The following is a 19,804-nucleotide window of genomic DNA, read 5'->3' as shown; positions in this document are numbered from 1 at the left end:
ATAGTTTGAAATCTCTTGTTAATAATCCCTTGGCTGGAAAAACTGAAACTCCAACACAAGAAACTCAGAATAGTGCCTTACCAGTAAAGAGCATTTTCATTTACCCTCTTTTACAGGATTCTTCAGAGGAAGAAAAAAATGCTTTTACCTTATTTTTATTTATCCTTACCCATAGATTTTAGAAACTTTTTTTTCTTTAGAGCAAAATATGTTTGAAACTTGAAATTAAGCTATCCTTTGACTATCAGTAGTCAGGCTTAATAAGCAGAGTAATGTGTTACATATTTTTAATATTTTTAGTTGAATAGGCAGTAAAAACTAACAAATAGTGTACAAAAGAAATGTGAGTCACTGGTAGTGACACTATCCAAGCATTACCAACTTATCCAGTAGTTGCTAGGTAATGTTTAACACAGACAGTATTGCATTAAAAGTATATCACTGGGTCTCTTTACTTAATTTTTAAAAAGACATTTATTAAAAAAAAAAAGAAAAAAAAGACACTTATATGGAGGAATGCATCCATTCTCGTGGTTCCAGACATGGAACTTCTACAGAGTAAAAGGCAGCTGTTTGCAGGCCTGACTGTTGAGAAACGGTCCATACCTGTATTCTTTTTTTACAGAACTTCTATAAAACTGAACTGAACAAGGAAGAGATGTACATACGCTACATCCACAAACTCTATGATCTGCATCTCAAAGCCCAAAACTTTACAGGTAATTCTTTCTGTCTTTTGGCTCAGGCTGGGGAGAGTGGGCTGGACACTGGTTTATTAGACATGTCACTCCCTGGGTTTTTACATTTAGAGCTGAGGCCTCAAGCATTGCATTTGTACTTCCAAACTGAAATTTTTGCTTGGATCTATGTTTCTGAATACTCCATTTTAATGTATTGGCTTTGTCACTATACCACTTGGCATTGTTTTTTGAGAGGTTGCTTTTGCAATTACCAAATACATATCTAACTTTTCAGAGTCCACTTACAGTTGGTATTGTAGCACTTCAAATTAAATGCTATGTTGTCATTGTCCTATGTATTACATGTGCATGCATTGAAAACCCCATATTACTGTTTGTATTGCTCTTTCTTCATTCAGGAAAGTTCTCAGCTCCTCTTTGTTACCATTTTTATTCAACCTAAAGAACTTGTCTTCATATTTCTTTTAAAGTAGATCTAGGGATCCCTGGGTGGCGCAGCGGTTTGGCGCCTGCCTTTGGCCCAGGGCGCGATCCTGGAGACCCGGGATCGAATCCCACGTCGGGCTCCCGGTGCATGGAGCCTGCTTCTCCCTCTGCCTTTGTCTCTGCCTCTCTCTCTCTCTCTCTCTCTCTCTCTCTCTCTGTGACTATCATAAATAAATAAAAATTAAAAAAAAAATAAAGTAGATCTAGTGGTGAGGGGCACCTGGGTGGCTCAGTCAGTTCGGCAGCTGACTCTTGGTCTCCAGTCAGGTCATGATCTCAAAATTGTGAGTTCCAGCCCTGTGATGGGCTCTGTGCTCAGTGCAGAGCCTACTTTGGATTCTCTCTCCCTCCCTCCCCCCCCTCTCTTTCTCAAATAAATAAATAAAATCTTTAAAAACAAAACAAAAAAACTAGATCTAGTAGTGAAGAATTCTCTTTGTTTTGCTTCATCTGAGAATGTCTTCATTTTGCCTTTATCCCTGAAGGATACATTTGCTGGATATTGAATTCTAGGTGGATAGTTCTTTTGTTTGAGTACTTGAAAAATGTTGTTCTGCTGTCTTCTGGCCTCCATGGTTTCCAGTAAGACATCAGCATCATCTAAATTGTGTCCCTATGTTTAATGTCTAAGTTTCTCTGGTTGCTTTTAAGCCTTTATCTTTGGTTTCCAGCAGTTTGTTATGATGTACATGGGCATGGGCTTTCTTTAAGATTATCCTGTTTAGGTCATGGTGTCTCTTGAATTTACAGACTTATTTCCTTCACCAGATCTGGGAAGTTTTCAGGCATTATTTCCTCAAATGTGTTTTCTGTACCAGTCCTTGTCTTTTGGGACTCTGATGACATGAATGTTAGGCCTTTTGGTATTGTTCCATAAGTTCTTGAGGCTTTATTAATTTTTTCCCCAATGTTTCTTCTTTCTTTCTTGTTCAAATAGGATAATTTCTGCTGATCCATTTGCAAATCCACTGTCTCTTCTCTGCCATTTCCATTCAGCTACTGAGACCTTCCAGTGAAATTTTAATTTTTGTTACTTTATTACTCAGTTGTAAAATTTCCTTTCCACTTTTGGTTTTTTGTTTGTTTGGTTTGTTGTTGTTGTTTTGTGGGTTTTTTTGTAGCTTCCTTTTCTTTGCAGGGAGCTTATATCTTTCTATTTAAGAGCGTTCACTTTCGGGGCCCCTGGATGGCTCAGCCGTTGAGCGTCTGCCTTGGGCTCAGGTTGTGATCCTGGGATCCTGGGATCGAGTCCCATATTTGGCTCCCTGCAGGAAGCCTGCTTTTCCCTCTACCTATACTCTGCCTCTCTCTCTGTGTGTCTCATGAATAAATAAATTAAATCTTTAAATAAAAAAAGGAAAAGAAATCAGCAAATGCCAAAACCAAAATGAATGAGATGTTTGAATGACATCGCACACCAAATTTAAAAATTGCTTTCTCTATGTGCCTCCTCTCTGTGATCTTCCTCATTTTTCCTATCTCCCAAGGGCTCCTTTACCTAGCACTCTAGCTTAATCAAAGCCAAATTGGTCAAAGCCAAGGCTTGATCTCCCCCCCCTCCCCAAACACACACACACACATTATGATGCACTCTATACAGCTGGTCTTCCTGGGAGCCAATCACTGAACAGAAGAAAAGCCCGTGGACGCCTCTGCTGCCATTGTGATTGTTCGCACTGTCCCCCCCGCCCCCACAAGTTTGCTCTGTGTTCCTGGGACCCAGAAGAGGCTGGAAGGGTCAAAAGTACTCCACCCAGCCCAGGAAGTTCCTCTCACCAGAGGAGCTTTCCTTGGAGCCTTTTCTGTCCATTTCCATTTGTAGTTCCAGGAGACCAGGAAGGCTAAGCCAGGAGATGGGAAAGGCAAAAAAATAAAAACCGAGAAGTCACTACTTTTTTTTTTTTTTTTAAGATTTTATTTATTTATTCATGAGAGACACAGAGAAAGAGGCAAAGACATAGGCAGAGGGAGAAGCAGACTTCCTGTGGGGAGCCTGACACGGGACTCCATCCCAGGACCCCGTGCCAAGCCAAAGGCAGATGCTCAACCACTGAGCCACCCAGGCTCCCCGAGAACTCACTATTTTATGGTCATTCTTTGAGTATTGTTTTTCTTACTCTTCCTACCTTCTTTTTTTTTACTTTTCAGAATCCTCCAAGAGTTGCCTTATATTTTCTGCCTAGGGTTTTTAGTTACAATCAGTGGGAAAGATAGGATATGAGATGCTCCCTACATTGTAACCAGAAAACAATGCTTTAGCTCGATGTAGGAACTATAAATCTGAGTCTGCTGCCACACTGTTCTTCCCAGGAACTCCTGAATTGTGGCCCTTCCTCCAGCTTTAAAAGAAAGCAATCCTTTCAGAAATGGTGCTTGTGTGGCCAGAATTTAAATATTGCCTCCAGCTACTGTGTCACTGTATCAATTAACAGCATCTCCATTGACTCAGTGTGGAGACCTCGGTATCTCTGAGCCTCCTGCAACCTAATCATTCACCGTGTTCTATTCATTTCCCTTCCTAACAATCTCTCAAAAATATTTCCCTTTCTTTGTTTCCCCCCTTCCCTGCCCCCCACAGGCCTCTGTGCGGCCTTCGTGGTCTCACGCCTGGACTGTTTCTTAAGTAGCCCCAGAGTTCTTCCCTAGAGCAGAGGGGCAGAGACTGCAGCCTGCAGACCAACCACCTGATCTTGTAAAGGAAGTGTTACTGGAGGGGCACCTGGGTGGCTCAGTCGGTTGTCTGCCTTCGTCTCAGACCATGATCCTCAGGGTCCTGTGATCGAGCCCCACATGGGGCTCCCATCTCAGCAGGGAGTCTGCTTCTCCCTCTCCCTTTGTCCCTCCCCATGCTTGTGCTCACTCTCAGGTATGTGTGCATGTGCTCTCTATCTTTCTCTCTCAAATAAATAAATAATCTTTTTTAAAAAAATGTGTTATTAGAACTCAGCCACACTCACTTCCGCAGACATTGTCTATGGCGGCTTTTGTGCCACAAAAGGCAGAACTGAGTAGCTACAACAACAATCACATCACCTGCAAGCTAGACTGTAAATCATGATCATTTTAATTATCAGTTTTTTTTATTGTCTGGCCCCTTTCGACAATTTCACCAACCCCTTCTCTAGATAGAACTGTTTTTAGTTGGTATCTTCTACAAAAAAAGAAAAAAGTTTAAACTCTTTATTCAGAGTCCATCATCATAAAACCAACACCTGCCCATCTGTGCAGCCTCATCTTACCACTTGGACTACGTGCCTTGTCTTCATCCTTCAGGGCGTGTGTCTTTACCATCTTTTTCTGGATTTCTCTTCCTTTTATTTCCCACAGCAACCTCATGCCCCCCACCCCTCGCCCATGCCCTGAGTTGATGATTCCCACTCTTTAACCATTGCATTTTTTCAGATTCATGAAAGTAGTTATCAAATTGTATTTAATAGTCATATAAGGGGTGTGTGTAGGTAGGTAGGTAGAGATATCTCTAGGGTTTTTTTTTTTTTTTTTGAGATATCTCTAGTTAAAGAGTGAATTCCTTGAAGACAGACGTAATTTTTTCTTCTTAGTCTTCTCCTTTTAGTGCCTAGCCGTGTGAGATTTGTTTTTGTCTTTGAGAGACAGCACATGTGCGTGGGGGGGTGGTGGGCAGAGGGAGAGGGAGAAGCTCCAGGCCTGACACCCAGAGCAGAGCTGGCATGAGGCTCAATCTCAGGACCCTGAGATCATGACCTAAGCAAAAACCAAGCGTCATATACATAACCGACTGAGCCACCCAGGCGCCCCAGCAGTGTGAGATTTTTAATTTTTTTATTTTAATTTTTATTTACTTATGAGAGAGAGAGAGAGAGAGGCAGAGACATAGGCAGAGGGAGAAGCAGGCTCCATGCACCGGGAGCCTGATGTGGGATTCGATCCCGGGTCTCCAGGATCGCGCCCTGGGCCAAAGGCAGGCGCCAAACCGCTGCACCACCCAGGGATCCCCCAGCAGTGTGAGATTTTTAAATAAATGCATCACCAATAAATTTACTTGGTTAAATTTTAACACCTGCAGAGATTTTTCTCCTTCAATATTGATAATTCCTGAGTCACTAAGGAAGCCCCAGTATCTCTTCACACAGATGCGCTGATGGTTTTGATTAAATAGACTAAGATTTTGGAGGTATGTTGTCTGGGAGTTTCACTGACCATTTTCATAGTAGTTAGTAGCCAAATTTTGACAGAAATGGTGAGCTTAGTTATTAGAGCTGTAGAAACCACCTTGTGGACTAATTTTAAAGGTCATTAAAAAAGAAATGAGGGAGGGAACTTAGGACAAGCTCTTGCAGCTATGTAATAGACATATTTTGGTTCTCTGAAACAGTCCAAATCTGTTGGATTATATTTCAGCAATGGGTGGGTTGTTTTCCTTTAATTTGTTTACTGAACTTGCAGTTTTTATGTCCCTCAAAGTCATAAGAAATAAGTTCTCCTCCCATGCAGCATTTTATTCATCACTCCTCTGTCCTCATTTTTGTGTGTCCTTGGAGAAAGAGAAATTAATGGGAAAACTTCTCTATCTTTATAGGATCCTGTTTAAATGGCTTTAACCCTTTGCAGCCTTCCGTGACAGTACTCTTCATTCCTAATTTATCTCCAGTCTTCTCCTGTGTTCTTCCTTGTTGCATATTGGTGTCCTCACTGTATATTTGTCAAGATGATGGAGTGAGAGGGTCCATATTTAATTATGTGGTGATGCCTTTTGTTCAAAATTATAAATACTTTTTCAATGATTGCTGGAAATTTTGGATATGATTCATTCTTCCCTCTTCAGTACATGCTATTGTCTTCTTGAGATGCAGAAGAAAAAATATCCGATGTATTGCCATAAGGCGTCTACAGTTTGCTAATGTGTTTAAAATCAGCCTCAGTAGTCTCCTGTGTCGGTCATGCCTCAAACAGATATATGTTTGATTTCATGAAAAGTTTTTTTTTTTTTTTTTAAGATTTTATTTATTTCTTCATGAGAGACACAGAGAGGCAGAGACATAGAGAAAGAAGCAGGCTCCCTGCAAGGAGCCCAATGTGGGACTTGATCCAGGGACTCCAAGATCACACCATGGGCTGAAGGAGCGCTCAACTGCTGAGCCACCCAGGTGTCCCTCATGAAAAGTTTCTACCGCTTCCATTGCACATACCATTTTCCCCAGAAAGACATCATTTTCTTGAATCAGATTCTGAAACAAGTGTCACTAATTTCACACTTTTCCATGTCCCCATTCAGTCACTCATCAGCTTCTGATGGCTTGTCAATACCTGCTTATCTTCAGGGGCACACCCATCTTCTATCACGCCCTGGGACCATCCCAGGGCAAGCATGATTTGGAAAGCACTTTAGGGACTAAAATCCCTTCGTTGCCCCTCTCCCGACTTTTAATTTTTTTTATTGTAAAATTTATGTAACATGGAATTTACCATCTGACCTGTTTTTAAGGTCACATGTCAGTGGCATGAAGTACATTCCCACTATTGTGCGACCATCACCTTTCTCCCTCCGGAACTTTATCATCTGCACAAACCAAAACTATACCCATGAAACAGTAACTTCCCATTTTCTCTTCCCCCACCATTCTACCTTCTGGCTCTGTGAACTGGACTTTCATTGCCCTTCCATTCACTCCCTGTGGGCAGCTGAACGCTTCAACTTAGTCTTTCTCATCCTTTTCTCTATGAAATAATTAATCGCAAGAATATTTTGTGAATTCGCAGGCCTGGGGGAGACACACAAGAAATTTGAGAGATAAAAGTGATCATTCCTGTGCTGTGTATTAAGAGAAAAAGGAGTTATTCAGCAAGAGTTTGAAGGAACAGTCTGTGAGGGGTTGCAGGTGTCAGCCCATGTGGTAAATGAAGGGAACTATGGATTATTCACGTGGCAGGAGCAAAGTGTATAGACAGAGGAACAAAGACACACACAGAGCTTTCTTAGATGCTTGGCATTTATTATAAGGATATGTGGGGAATTAGAGATCAGGAAATCATCTCAGGATGTCTCACCGAAAACTAGAAAGCTATTCAGATACAGTGCAGAACTGACAGTCATTATTATCATCATTCTTGTCCTGTCAAAAGCAGCCTTCCATGGCAACCTATGTTGTGGCGATTCGGCTCTGTTTCTGCATCCACCAAGTAACCAACAGCCCTTAGCCAATACTCTTCTCTGTCCATGTCACATTCAGCTTCCACAAGAAAGCTGTGGCTAGTGCCCATTAAAGCAGAAGGTACCTCCATCCCTTGGGGAAGCTTTCTTGCAACAGCTGCTTCCAGGTCAGGATACATCTTGTTTCATTCAGCAAAAGCCGATGATGGGATCCAGGGGCCCCAACCATGGAGGCTGGAGGCTTCTTAGGAGAAACCGTGGTGAGCTCCTCCTTACCTGTACTGGGTGGAGGGATAAAGGGAAATGTGAGCAGAGAGGTTGGTAGGGACCAGTTCACGGCCAGCCTTCTCTGTCACGTTAGGAAGCCTACATTTATTGTGAGCTACTGAGAATCACCCTGATTCAGGGGAGCGACATGATCCTTGGCGGTTGAAAGATCATACTGGTAACAGTGTGCAAACTGAACAGAGGGGAATAAGAGACCACTGGTGGGTTATGAAAGCTTTTGCAGTTATTGAAGCCCGGAGACTAAGCTCACCAAAGGTAATTAAGAAGAAGAAAAGCCAGAGCCTGTGCTTCACAGGACTTCTGTGCAGAAGAGGCAAGAAAAAAGTGATAGGGACACAGACCTTTCTTATTACAGCTACATTTTATATGCTGAGATGGTCAAATCATGTAGGACTTAGCATGCTACTTTAGAGCCTTATGTGTAGCTACTCTTAAGGCAAATAAGTGAAGATTAAGTGTGACCATTTATTGGTATTATGTTCAAAGCTACCATTACATTTTTTTTTTAAGGTTTATTTATTTGAGAGAGAGAGAGAGAGAGCTTGAGCGGGAGGGGCAGAGGGAGAAGGAGAGAGAATCTCAAGCAGACTCTGACAAGCACAGAGCCCAACATGGGACTCAATCTCATGACCCTGAGATCATGACCCAAGCTGAAACCAACCGACTGCACCACCCAGACGCCAACCATTACGTCATTTAAGAGACATATAGGGATGGTAATGGATTAATAGCATAAGGGTTTGTCTATTCAATTTAATAAACGACTTGGCTGTCACAATATTAAAGGAAAAAAAATAATCATAGTCTTCATCAGTGACAATGGAACTCTGGTTCCTGTTGATCTGTTTGGCCAGATTCAGGGAGAGACCTGCAGAATGGCAAGTATTCTGTTAAGTGCACTACCTGCCAACCGTGCTTAGGCCTACAGATCACCATTTCCATGTGTGTATACAGAATATCACCCCTTTACATGTTTTCCCAAGAAATCCCAACCACGTCATTACTGAGATTTGTGGGGCCAACTTAGCATCATACCACACAACAGTCCTCCCTCTATATCCCTGTCTCTCTCTTTACACATATACACACACACTTCTTACCAACACTTTTGCCCTTTCTAGTTCCTCCTGTTACTAGATTTTTTTCTTTTTCTTCTCTACCTTTAGCTCCTCTGTCTTCTTTGCACCTCCCAAATTCTGCCTCGATCTCCTAACCCTGCCCCAGAACACCATTTTCAAACTTTTCAGCCTTTTATTATCAAGAAGAATTTAATTACCATTTTTCGTTTCCTAGTATGTCCTTTGGAAGATGCCCATAGTCTTACCCCAAGGGATTTACCAGTGCACTTCCCCAGCAATCAAAGGCATGTTGCCCTATTTCTTTGAACAAGCTCCAACAATATATCCTTAAACATTTTTATTACCCCAGCAGCATTGTAGAAGCAAGGAAGAGGGATGGGAAGAGAAAGCAAGAAAGAGAAGTAAGGGAGAGAATTAATATAGGGAGCCAAAATATAAAATATACAGTTCCATCTTCCAGGGGGGGAAGTCATCACTCATCAGTCTGCTCTTGCATATATTCTGAACATTTTTTCTTCGTTATCATGAAATTCAACAAATTTTTTTTTCAATTCGTCCCAAACCAGCCCCGTTTGAGGGGATGCTGTTTGGGATCCTGTCTTTTTTTTTTTTTTTTTTTTTCAAGATTTTATTTATTTATTCATGAGAGACACAGAGAGAGAGAGAGACAGAGACAGAGACAGAGAAACAGGCAGAGGGAGAAGCAGGCTCCATGCAGGGAGCCCAATCTGGGACTCGATCCCTCAACTCCGGGATCATGCCCCGAGCCAAAGGCAGATGCTCAACCACTGAGCCACCCAGGTGTCCCTGGGATCCTGTCTTGATCACAGCCTTCCCACTCAACTTTCAGAGGCTGCATATACTCTCCTGTTGTACGATGAGCTGCTGGAATGGTCCGATCGGCCCCTCCGGGAGTTCCTGACCTACCCCATGCAAACCGAATGGCAGCGAAAGGAGCACCTACACCTTGCCATCATCCAGAATTTTGACCGAGGCAAAGTATGTAGCCCTACCCCGCCCCCTCCATGGCCTCGTTCAAGGTGGTTGTATGGGTGGCATGTGTCCTTTCATTTAGTTTTTTGATGCCCACCTCCTCAAGCCAGGCACCCTCAGGTTTTAATGTGCATTGAAAACACCTAAGAGTCTGTTAAAATTCCCAGGTCTCACCTCTAGACACTCTGATTAGGTCTGTCTGGCATAAGCAGGGGATTTTGTGACTTTAACAAGGGCTTCAGGAAATTCCAGTGTGTGCAAACTTGGGGCCATATTTGAAAAACACTGGTCCAGAGGTTTTAACACCAGGTATTTTATTTTCTGGAAAATCATTACCACCCTCACCCACCTCCCCAAATCGGCATGTGTTTTGCCCCATTCCACTTTCTTTGTAAGGCAAAATAAATGAAACTCACTTTGTTTAAAGAATATTATGGCATCCCATCATATACTTAAGAGATGCCATGGGGTATGGAAAAACCTCACTGAACTAATGATGCCATTCAGCCCATTACTTCACCTGCTCCCCACCCATCTCCCTCTTCAAGAGCTTGCAGTGCCCTTTAGGAAAACTTATGAATCCAACCACAGTTGTTTATTTGATTGGACATTTGGCTGCTTTGATGATACCTGTCTTAGATTTAAATATAGCTCCTCAAATGCCAAGGTTAAACAGGAGACTAAAATACAAACAGTGGCTGTCGTTCTTTTACAAAACATAATTGCATAATTTGATGCAAGGGAATTGCCTCTTTGCGATTCTCCTTTATTATTTATCTAAATACACTGACATATCATTTTTAACATTAATAGTAAGGAAATGCCTTTGTATCCTCCATTGGTAAAGTTTCCATCTTTAGGATAAATTGTCATTAAATCTCTATCTGCTTACCTTGGCCCTTCCAAAAGTTTTTTGCTAGATTGGAGGTTACAAACCATGGCCCTTGGATCAGCTGGCTCACCATCCATTTCTGTATCACCCACATTCCAAGAATTGCTTTTATATTTTTGAGTGTTTGAAAGATACCACAAGAAAAAGAATATCTGACAGATGAAAATTTCATGAAATTCACATTTTGGTGTCCCTAGTTGATAGTTTTATTGCAACACAGACAAGTTTTTTTTTTTTTTTTTTTTTTTTTTTTAACACAGACAAGTTTATTCATTGTGGCTGCTTTTGTGCCTTAATGGCTGAGTTGAGTAGCTGTGACATAGACTGTATGGCCACAAAGCCTGAGTTATTTACTGTCTGGCCTTTTGTAGAAAAAGTTTGCTGACACTTGGGCTAGACGAAAGAATTTTTGCATTTCTGCTGATAGCAACCAGCTGGGTTAGATCCTCACAATTTACAAGTGCAATTGAGCCAAGCAAGGCATCCAGCATGCCAGCTGTGGATAATTGGGCCTTAGGGGTCAGTGGTAATTCCCTCCTTAGCACCGAGGGCCTATTTATTCATGTACTTGGCCATTGTGGAACTGTAGTTATTTCAAGATGATGATTCTGAAATGACACCAGAAAATGCTTCCGCACCATATGTTAATGCCTGTTGTAGTGGATTATATTTTCTCGCTTCCTAAAGATTTTTAATAATTTACATGCTGATTGCATGCTGTGATCAAGCTTAAAGTGGCAGTGACACTATTAAAGGTAGATTATAAAGATGAAGAAATAAGGCTTGATGATCTGAAAGCAGTCCCACTCTGACCTCTGGGTGGAAATAAGTAGATGTGGGATCGTAAGCATTTATATCATTCATTTGTCCACAGTGTTGGGAGAACGGTATCATCTTGTGCCGGAAGATTGCAGAGCAGTACGAGAGTTATTACGACTATAGAAACCTGAGCAAGATGAGGGTAAGGCACCCGGGTGCATGCTAATCAGCCTCAGGCATCCTTTTTTCACTCACTTTCCCGTATCGTTCCATAAAAACTAACTTTGTGATCATCTCGACCTGTCTTGCAGAAGGCTTTTGAAAGAGAAGTCTTGCCTCTGAAGCATGCTCAGCTATTTATACAAATAGCAAATGCTTTTAGTTAGTACGCAAAAGTGAGCCTTGGATCTCTTCTAAACATCACCTCTGGAATACACAATCTAATCACGATTAATTCTTTTGGTTTATTGAAGAAAAATCTCCCCACTGTTTGAAGAGCTTCTCACCTGTACGCAGAGCTCTGCAACAACATACCATTCTTAGTTTCGTAATCTGCACCGCAAAACAGTAGACATGGCGTGCTGACCCATTTGGAACTATTTCGGGGCTAAATTCTGTCAGTGTCATCCCTTTAGCTTCAGCAATATGTTTTATTTGCTAACCCTGAACCAAGGTCTTAGTACTCATGAGCTCAAGGAGTTCAATATTCTGTATCCCTGAACCAAATGTTTTGTCCCTTCTTTTCTTTTTAGGTTCAAATGGGCCCCTCTTGCACCCTGAGTCCTTACTCTTCAGAGCCATGAGCATTTTGTGTCATCTCATAACACTTAAGCTCTGCAGGGTTTCTGAAGTAGGAAGAAGATTATGATGTTGCCTTTTAATTCTGAGGTAGCAGTTTAAGAGATGATATCGTCAACCCTTAACAGCTCGTAAAATCCCATACCCCACAAGTAACTCATCCAGCCTGCGGGAACTGGTCCTGTACTGCTGGCGTAGTATTTCATGCCAGTGGTTCATCGATGTTTCTCCTAACATGAAAACCAAAGAGAAAAAACCTTGTTTTAACTTCAGTCCATCATGCTGGCCCTGGCAGGCCCTGCAGTTTTATATAAAAACGTTGCTGTGCATCTCTTGGCATACTGTCCCCGTGACAGAAGTGAGGTTACAGTGTTTACCCGGGAGAGCCCTTGGGTACCATAGTCACTCGGATTTTTATAAACCCAGAGCATTACACTTCACGCCAACTGCTCTTTGGGGTGCTGTTACTAGGGGCAGGGGGAGGGGGAGAAGTTTTCAAGTGCAATATTAGTCTTTCTCTATAAACCCTGGGGATGATAATACCATGAATGGAAAACCATAAGCTTTATGTGCTTCATAATGCCAACATTGTCAGAGACACACTTAAGGGCTTTCAGCCCAGACAGCACTTTGCACTATGGGTCTCCTTTGGTTTGGTTTATCCCTGTGCAAGGTTGCACCCTCCAAATGTCCTGAATTACTGTGACCAAGGAGAACCAGATCCACAGGTGTGGTACCTTTGGCACTAGAATCTTCCAGAAAGATCCAGCCTCTAATCATTCTTTCCTTTTCTTTTCATTTTTGTTGATTTTTATTTAATTGTGAAGAAAATATCTTTTTGAGAGACTTTGTGAATAGAAATTATTTTCTCTGGTGAGAACATGTGGTAAAATTGTTCCTTTAAATACAGGGTCAACAAACGGAGCCTGTGGAACATCACAGGACTGAGTAGTAGTGACATGGACCAAATGGCCTGCAAAGCCTAGACTTTTTGTTCTCTGGCCATTTACAGAACCGGTTTGCTGATCCCCACCTTAAAGCATAGAAAGGGAGTGAAACCTTCTTTTCTGCAAACTGGAAACTACAATGAAGTTCTTGTTTATAGAAAAGAAATATCCTCTTCCATAAATAGGGAGAGCTGAAGGGTGAGATAAAATTATTGGAACATCTCCTTTGCTTTCCAGATGATGGAAGCCTCTTTGTATGATAAAATCATGGACCAGCAACGCCTTGAACCAGAGTTCTTCAGAGTTGGATTTTATGGGAAGAAATTTCCATTTTTCTTAAGAGTAAGTTAATGCACTATTTAACTTGTTGTTATACCTTCAGTATAGATATCCCAGTCAAGAAAACGAAGATGCTAATGACATTATTGTCCTTTTAGGACAATAACGTCATAAGATTTAACTTTTTGGTTTGCAGACACTATATTAAATCTAGAATACCTTGTTTTGAATAATTTCCCAAGGTATCAAACAATTATTTGATTTTCTTCCTAAATTTCTTTTTTTTTCTTTTTTAAAGATTTTATCTATTCATAGAGACACAGAGAAAGAGAGAGAGAGAGAGAGAGGCAGAGACACAGGCAGAGAGAGAAGCAGGCTCCATGAAGGGGGCCTGACGTGGGACTTGATCCCGGGACTCCAGGATCACACTCTGGACCAAATGCGACGCTAAACTGCTGAGGCACCCAGGGATCCCCTGCAGATTCCCTGTTAACCCAGCAAGGAGATTTTATGTAATGTCTACATGGCATCAAAGCATATGGTCATTTCAATCAACCTGTCATTTGAGTGTTTGCTCTATGTAAGACTAAAATGAATTTTTGCCTATGACGTTTGGATATTTTGGAATCTACGTCTATATTTAGCATATACGTATAGAGATAAACTTCATATATAAATATATAAATAAGGAAATACGTATAAAACTTTCATTCTAAAAGTTGATGATAAGTTGATGATTATTAAACAAACAATGAAGTCCAATCTTTCTCCTCTCCCTTCTCCTTCAAGGATCCCCATCCTATATTTATTCGTATTGTGCTGGCAGTTAAAGCAAGATGCAGAGCGACACAGATACTGAAGTATTTGTATGCTGAGATTTAAAGTTTGTCATGAATTCGCTCAATTTTTAAATTACTCCAGATACTTCTCCTTCATTACTTGTTTTTATATTAGTATAAGTAAGATGTGTCTCTTGTGAATAAATAAAATATTTAAATAAATAAATAAATAAATAAATAAATAAATAAATAATAATAAATAAATAACTAACTAACTGCATGATGGTCATGGTGTGTGACATGATCACAAAGCTGATTCTGCAGGTGGACCTAAGGACAGAGGAAAGCTTGATTCTGGATCAAAAATAGAGACAGGTTTAGAACACTTGCTGACTTTGAAGACTAAATTTTGAAAGTGGACGTACTAGGCCCAGACTGTCATCAGCAACCCCCACCAAGAATGCATGGCCAGGATCCAGGTAGTGAGTAGAAGAGAAACAATCTAGCACACAGAGAGAGGGCTGGAGACCCCACAGGAGGGTACAGACATAACTCTGGTGCAGCAGATGCCCTTCCTCTCTTGGCTCAAAATGAAGCAAAGCAAAAGATTACTTTTTCTTCCACATCATACTCAGGACTAATCAATCTATTACATATAGTGGGTATAATGTTTACAAATCATAATATTACCTACCAAAGCATTTTAATTTCTTTTAAAGATCAGAAGAAAAAAGTGAGGTTTTTTTGTTGAAGAAAATGTTATAATATATATTAAATTGTATCTGATACACTAGATTATCGTGTATTCATTTGTCCCTATGCCAAATCAGTCTCTCAGTATGATTTTTAATGCTTTTTTATAGAGGAAGGAGCCCACAAAAGTCATATTGTGGCCCTGCTCAAATTCTGAATTCAGCTGCAAGTACACTATAAACTACTCTAGATGCTTATCTAATAAATGAAACCGTGATAGAAGTGTAAAGTTTTTTTAAAATCAGAAATTTAGGAGCCACAATTTTAAAGGGAACTTAGCAAATTAGAAAACAGAATTGGCTAATAAAAAAAAAATTTGTTAGAAAATCAATTAGAGGGATGCCTGGATGGCTCAGTGGTTGAGCATCTATCTGCCTTTGATTCAGGTCATGATCCTGGGGTCCTGGGATCAAGTTCTGCATCGAGTTTCTCACAGGGAGCCTGCCTCTCTCTCTGCCTATGTCTCTGCCTCTCTCTTTGTCTCTCATGAATAAATAAATAAAATCTTCTAAAAAAAGTCAATTAGAATAAATCAACCTATGTTATTAGTCTTTTCAAAACAGCTTTCCTAGATATAAATAGCATTTTCTTCAAAGTGAAAGTGAAGGGTCACCCTCTATTGGTTTCTAAGGGGCACCGCACCCTTCAGAATCACAGGGCTGGACCTCTTTTTAGGAAATCAGATTCTAGTCCTTCAATTTAAAAACAAGCAAATATCAACATTAAAAATTCCCTTATTGATCAATTTCAAGATAATTTTTCAAGCTGCAATAAATTAATACATTTATATAAGTGTATGATCTAAGTAGATTTTTTTTTTTTTTTACCCTCATGAAAAATGGCTTCTTTATTGACAATTTCTTTAGGCACAGAATACCTCTGAGGACTGATTTATTGGGGAAGAATGAACAAGGTCAAGGATGGGAGAGAGATTTACTTTTCATTGTATGCCCTGTACTGTTTGGGATTTTTCTTTAATCCATAGATATATATTTCCTTTTCAAAAGAAAAAGATAATAAAAAAAATTTTAAGTATTAACAAATGTGACCCAGCAGTTCCATTCCTAGGTATATACTCAAGAGAATTGAAAACATATGTCTACACAAAGACCTATACGCAAATGTTCATAGCAGCATTATTCACTATTGCCAAAAAGTGGAAGCAGCCCAAATATCCATCAACTGGTGAATGGATAAACAACATCAACATATGGTATATCCACACAGTGGAATATTTAGCAGTAGGAAAGGAATCAAGTACTGAAATATGCTACACAGTGGGTGAACTTTAAGCATATCATGTTAATTGAAAAAGCCAGTCACAAAAGACCACATGTTATATGATTCCATGTATATGAAATGTCAGAAGAGGCAAATCCATAGAAACAGAAAGTAGAGGAGTGGTCGCCAGAGGCTGGGGGGATGGGAAGGGAAACGGAGTGACTGTTAGAGGGTACGAGTTTCTCTTCAGGGTAACGAAAATGTTCTCGCATTTGACCGTGGTGATAGTTGATATACTAAAAACCTTCAATAGGGTGTATTTTGTGGAATGTGAACTATATCTCAAAGCTGTGATGAAAAAAATGGATTGATGGGGGCAATGCTTAACTCCCTTTTCTTTCTCTCTTTTTTTTTTTTTAAGATTTTATTTATTTATTCATGAGAGATATAAAGAGAGGGGCAGAGACACAGGCAGAGGGAGAAGCAGGCTCCATGCAGGGAGCCTGACATGGGACTCGATCCCGGTCTCCAGGATCACACCCTGGGCTGAAGGTGGCACTAAACCGCTGAGCCACCCGGGCTGCCCTCCTTTTTATTTCTTGACAACTCCAATACCAGACTCCAAATTCATTTTTATTTCAGAATGCCTTAACACTTTTGACTGATTATATGCTTAGAATAACCCCTGAGTTTACAAACTGCTGTAATACACAAGATTGCAGTTATTAGAGCACTCAGATATTTATTTTAGGACTTCTGTAATATGCAGGAATATATATATGTATATATATATAGTCTTATCAAGCAAGTTTATTATCTTTTGAGTAAAAAGCACATAGCATCAGAAGGTATACCTTCTTTTACCTAGAAAATATTAAACACGGGATCGTCTGGGGGGCCTGACATCTACGTAGTCTGTCTTAGCCTGTGTCACCAAAGGATCGTGCCCGGTTTCCGGAGCCCAGGCCCGGCTGTCTCCTCTGCCTGCCGCTGCCTTTTCTCAGCCGCAGCCCTGAGCCCCCCGCCCTGCTCAGGGTTTCGAAGTCGTCCGGTGGTGGCTCTGATTTCTTCTTAGGGCAGTTTTGTACAACAGAGAAACCTCATCAAGCAGAGAAATGCTGAGAACATTGGGCCTTAGCAAGCTCTCCCAGACCTCGAACGTCTCCCTCTTTCTCTGAAAAGATCTTCAGGGCATGTCACCCACAACACCACCTTTCGTGGTCTCGGTAGCAAGTAGGAGTTTTTTCCTGGATGTACTGGCCGCGTTCAGCAGAGCCCGAGCTCAGGCCTTGGTCCCACCCCTGAGCTCGAATGCGGTGCAGGCGGACAGAGTGCGTGGGGATACTGAGCCTCGGTCCCAGCTCTACAGTGGGTGCCACGCGGGAGCCAGCTACCTCTTAGTAGGTTAAATAAGTTATGTGCAGAGTGTCAGTGACTTGTCCACAGTGAACTTGATAACCATCAAAGTGGCAGAGTTCCCTCTTACCTAACCTGACCAGTGCTGGGGCTTTCCAGAAACCCCTGCCCACCTTCCCAGCTCTCGGGCCTACTTCAAGGATAACCTTCATTTTTCCGGAATGAGAGACAGTCCCAGGCCACAGAATACTCGTACATCTTGTAAAACAGAACAAACAAACCAAAAAAAAAACAAAAAAAAAAAAAACAAAACAAAAAACAACGAAAAAAAATGTGTCCACCATTTGGCAAGTCCCTAAAAATCCTAAATCTCAGTTTGGGCCCGTAAATAAGACCCTTGGCTACAGGAAGCCGTGCTGAGTTGGTGATGGCAGAGAAGCTTCCTGTGCCAGCCGTGCTGAGAGCAGGAACACAAACAGGCGCAGCCTTTCTTTTTTCCACGCCGGGATCCGGAGTTGAGGCTGATCTCTGTGGCCGTTGCAAAGGATGCAGCAAAATGCATTTTTGAAGATTGCATTTACTTCTTTTTTTCCATATTGAGAATGTATCCCCTAAACTCTGATACCTAGCTTATTAAAAAAAAAAACAAACAAAACAAAAAAAACTTTACCACGTGCTCGTTAGCGCTCAGGGGGAACACAATTGCCTTGTTTTGAATCTTGGTGCTCTGAGAATCAGATGCCTCTTTGTCCCCGACACACTGACACTAAGAGTGGCACACTGCGTCCGGGTCTGAAGCTCACGATCCTTGCCCTGCATTCTCCATATGTGGGCAGATTTTTCAAACTGTTTTTGGGGTTTTGTGTTATAGTGTATGGAGGTGAGGCATACGTTCACTAGTTGCCAGTGTGTCCTCTCTTTTTGGCTTCTCTCTGTAATTAATGCACTCAATTACATGGCTCTCTTTTTTGTTTTTTTTTAATTTCACCTCCAGAATAAGGAGTTTGTGTGTCGAGGGCATGACTACGAAAGGCTGGAGGCCTTCCAACAGAGAATGCTGAATGAGTTCCCCCACGCCATCGCCATGCAGCATGCCAACCAGCCCGACGAGACCATCTTCCAGGCGGAAGCTCAGTGTATCCACACCTAGACGGGTTAGATCCACTGGCCATTAGCTGCAGAGCATTTTTGTGCCAGGTTGTTTAGCCTCTGGCCCCTTTGCAATAGCCAAGTTCTTACTCTCCCTCCTTCCCTTCTTGATTTTTAGCTTAGTTCCTTCCAAACAACATTGTCCTAGTTATTATCACAATGTCAGATGAAAGGAAATCCCTTAAGGATTCTGGTTAAGATTTTTTTTTTCCTTTCAATTAAAACTTTTCTATCTCAGCCCTGCTTTTAAAGCTCCTTTTAGTGATTTCCCTTAGAATAACTTTCCTCCAACATATCCTGTGGAAACCGCTTCAGTTGGAGGAAATGATAGCATCATATTTACTGGCATATGCCATTCAGCCCCTTTTCCCTTTTTATTTTTATTCTGGAAGGAAGGGCAGGGAAGGAGGTGCCTTAGTATCTTTGGGGGACTCTTAGCCATGGCATCTTGGACAGCCTTTGATGATTGCTGTGTAATTGACACTCTCGTGGTCTAAAATACGAACAACTCAACTGAAATTACCCAGGCCCTAGAGACAAACGGAATTCACCCCTTGAGAATGTTTCTGCCTCTTCCTAAAACTTACGATCTTTAAGGAGACAAGAAGCTCCCACTGATAATCATGGATACCATTTCAAAGTAGAAAATAAAATGCAACAGAAGCAAGACTTTACATCAGGGAAAAGATTTTGCTATCCTTCTTTGAGAAGAAGGTAACTATACTAGTAAATATGATACCCTTTAATGTAATTTTAAAAATATCATCTACAACAACACTCTGCTAATCAGTACAAGATTTGGGAGAGTGATACCCCAAGTGTGGGAAGGCTGGAGACACAGAGCATCACACAGGTAAATATAAATCACTGTCAGAACTGGTTTCTGTCTTTGGCCACGGTTGCATGGGTATTTATACATTATTTTACAAACATTAATTAAGAGGGGCCATGCATGAACTAAAGAGAAGAGTGTCTCTTAAATGAGGATTAGGATTAATACGATTCTGAGTACCTAAGATCCAAGCCCTTCCCACCCACCCCCACCAAAACACCAAAAAGAGGAAAAAAGAAACAAAAAAATCAGTGACACATAAATTCATGAGTTATTTTAATCAGGTGCTTAGAATCACCTCCCTAAACCTAGTGCAAGGCCTGTAGTTTGAGAAATGGTTTGTTGTCAACTGAGTTCTTGGC

The 19,804-nt window shown here is 41.1% G+C and overlaps 1 protein-coding gene across 8 annotated transcripts in view; it reads left to right on the top strand.

The window, feature by feature from the left end:
* DOCK4 (dedicator of cytokinesis 4) overlaps nt 1-19,804 on the top strand; it is a 410,170-nt gene that overhangs the window by 360,431 nt on the left and 29,935 nt on the right. For all 8 annotated transcript variants that reach the window (XM_049093429.1, XM_049093431.1, XM_049093430.1 and 5 more), the window contains 5 exons: nt 626-719; nt 9,535-9,683; nt 11,444-11,530; nt 13,311-13,415; nt 18,456-18,597. In XM_049093429.1, coding sequence (XP_048949386.1) covers nt 626-719; nt 9,535-9,683; nt 11,444-11,530; nt 13,311-13,415; nt 18,456-18,597 — 577 coding nt within the window. The remainder of the gene's footprint in view (nt 1-625; nt 720-9,534; nt 9,684-11,443; nt 11,531-13,310; nt 13,416-18,455; nt 18,598-19,804) is intronic.

This window comes from Canis lupus, chromosome 14 (genome assembly GCF_003254725.2).
Source record: "Canis lupus dingo isolate Sandy chromosome 14, ASM325472v2, whole genome shotgun sequence".
Lineage (NCBI taxonomy): Eukaryota > Metazoa > Chordata > Mammalia > Carnivora > Canidae > Canis > Canis lupus.
This window is presented reverse-complemented; position numbering and strand designations above follow the sequence as displayed.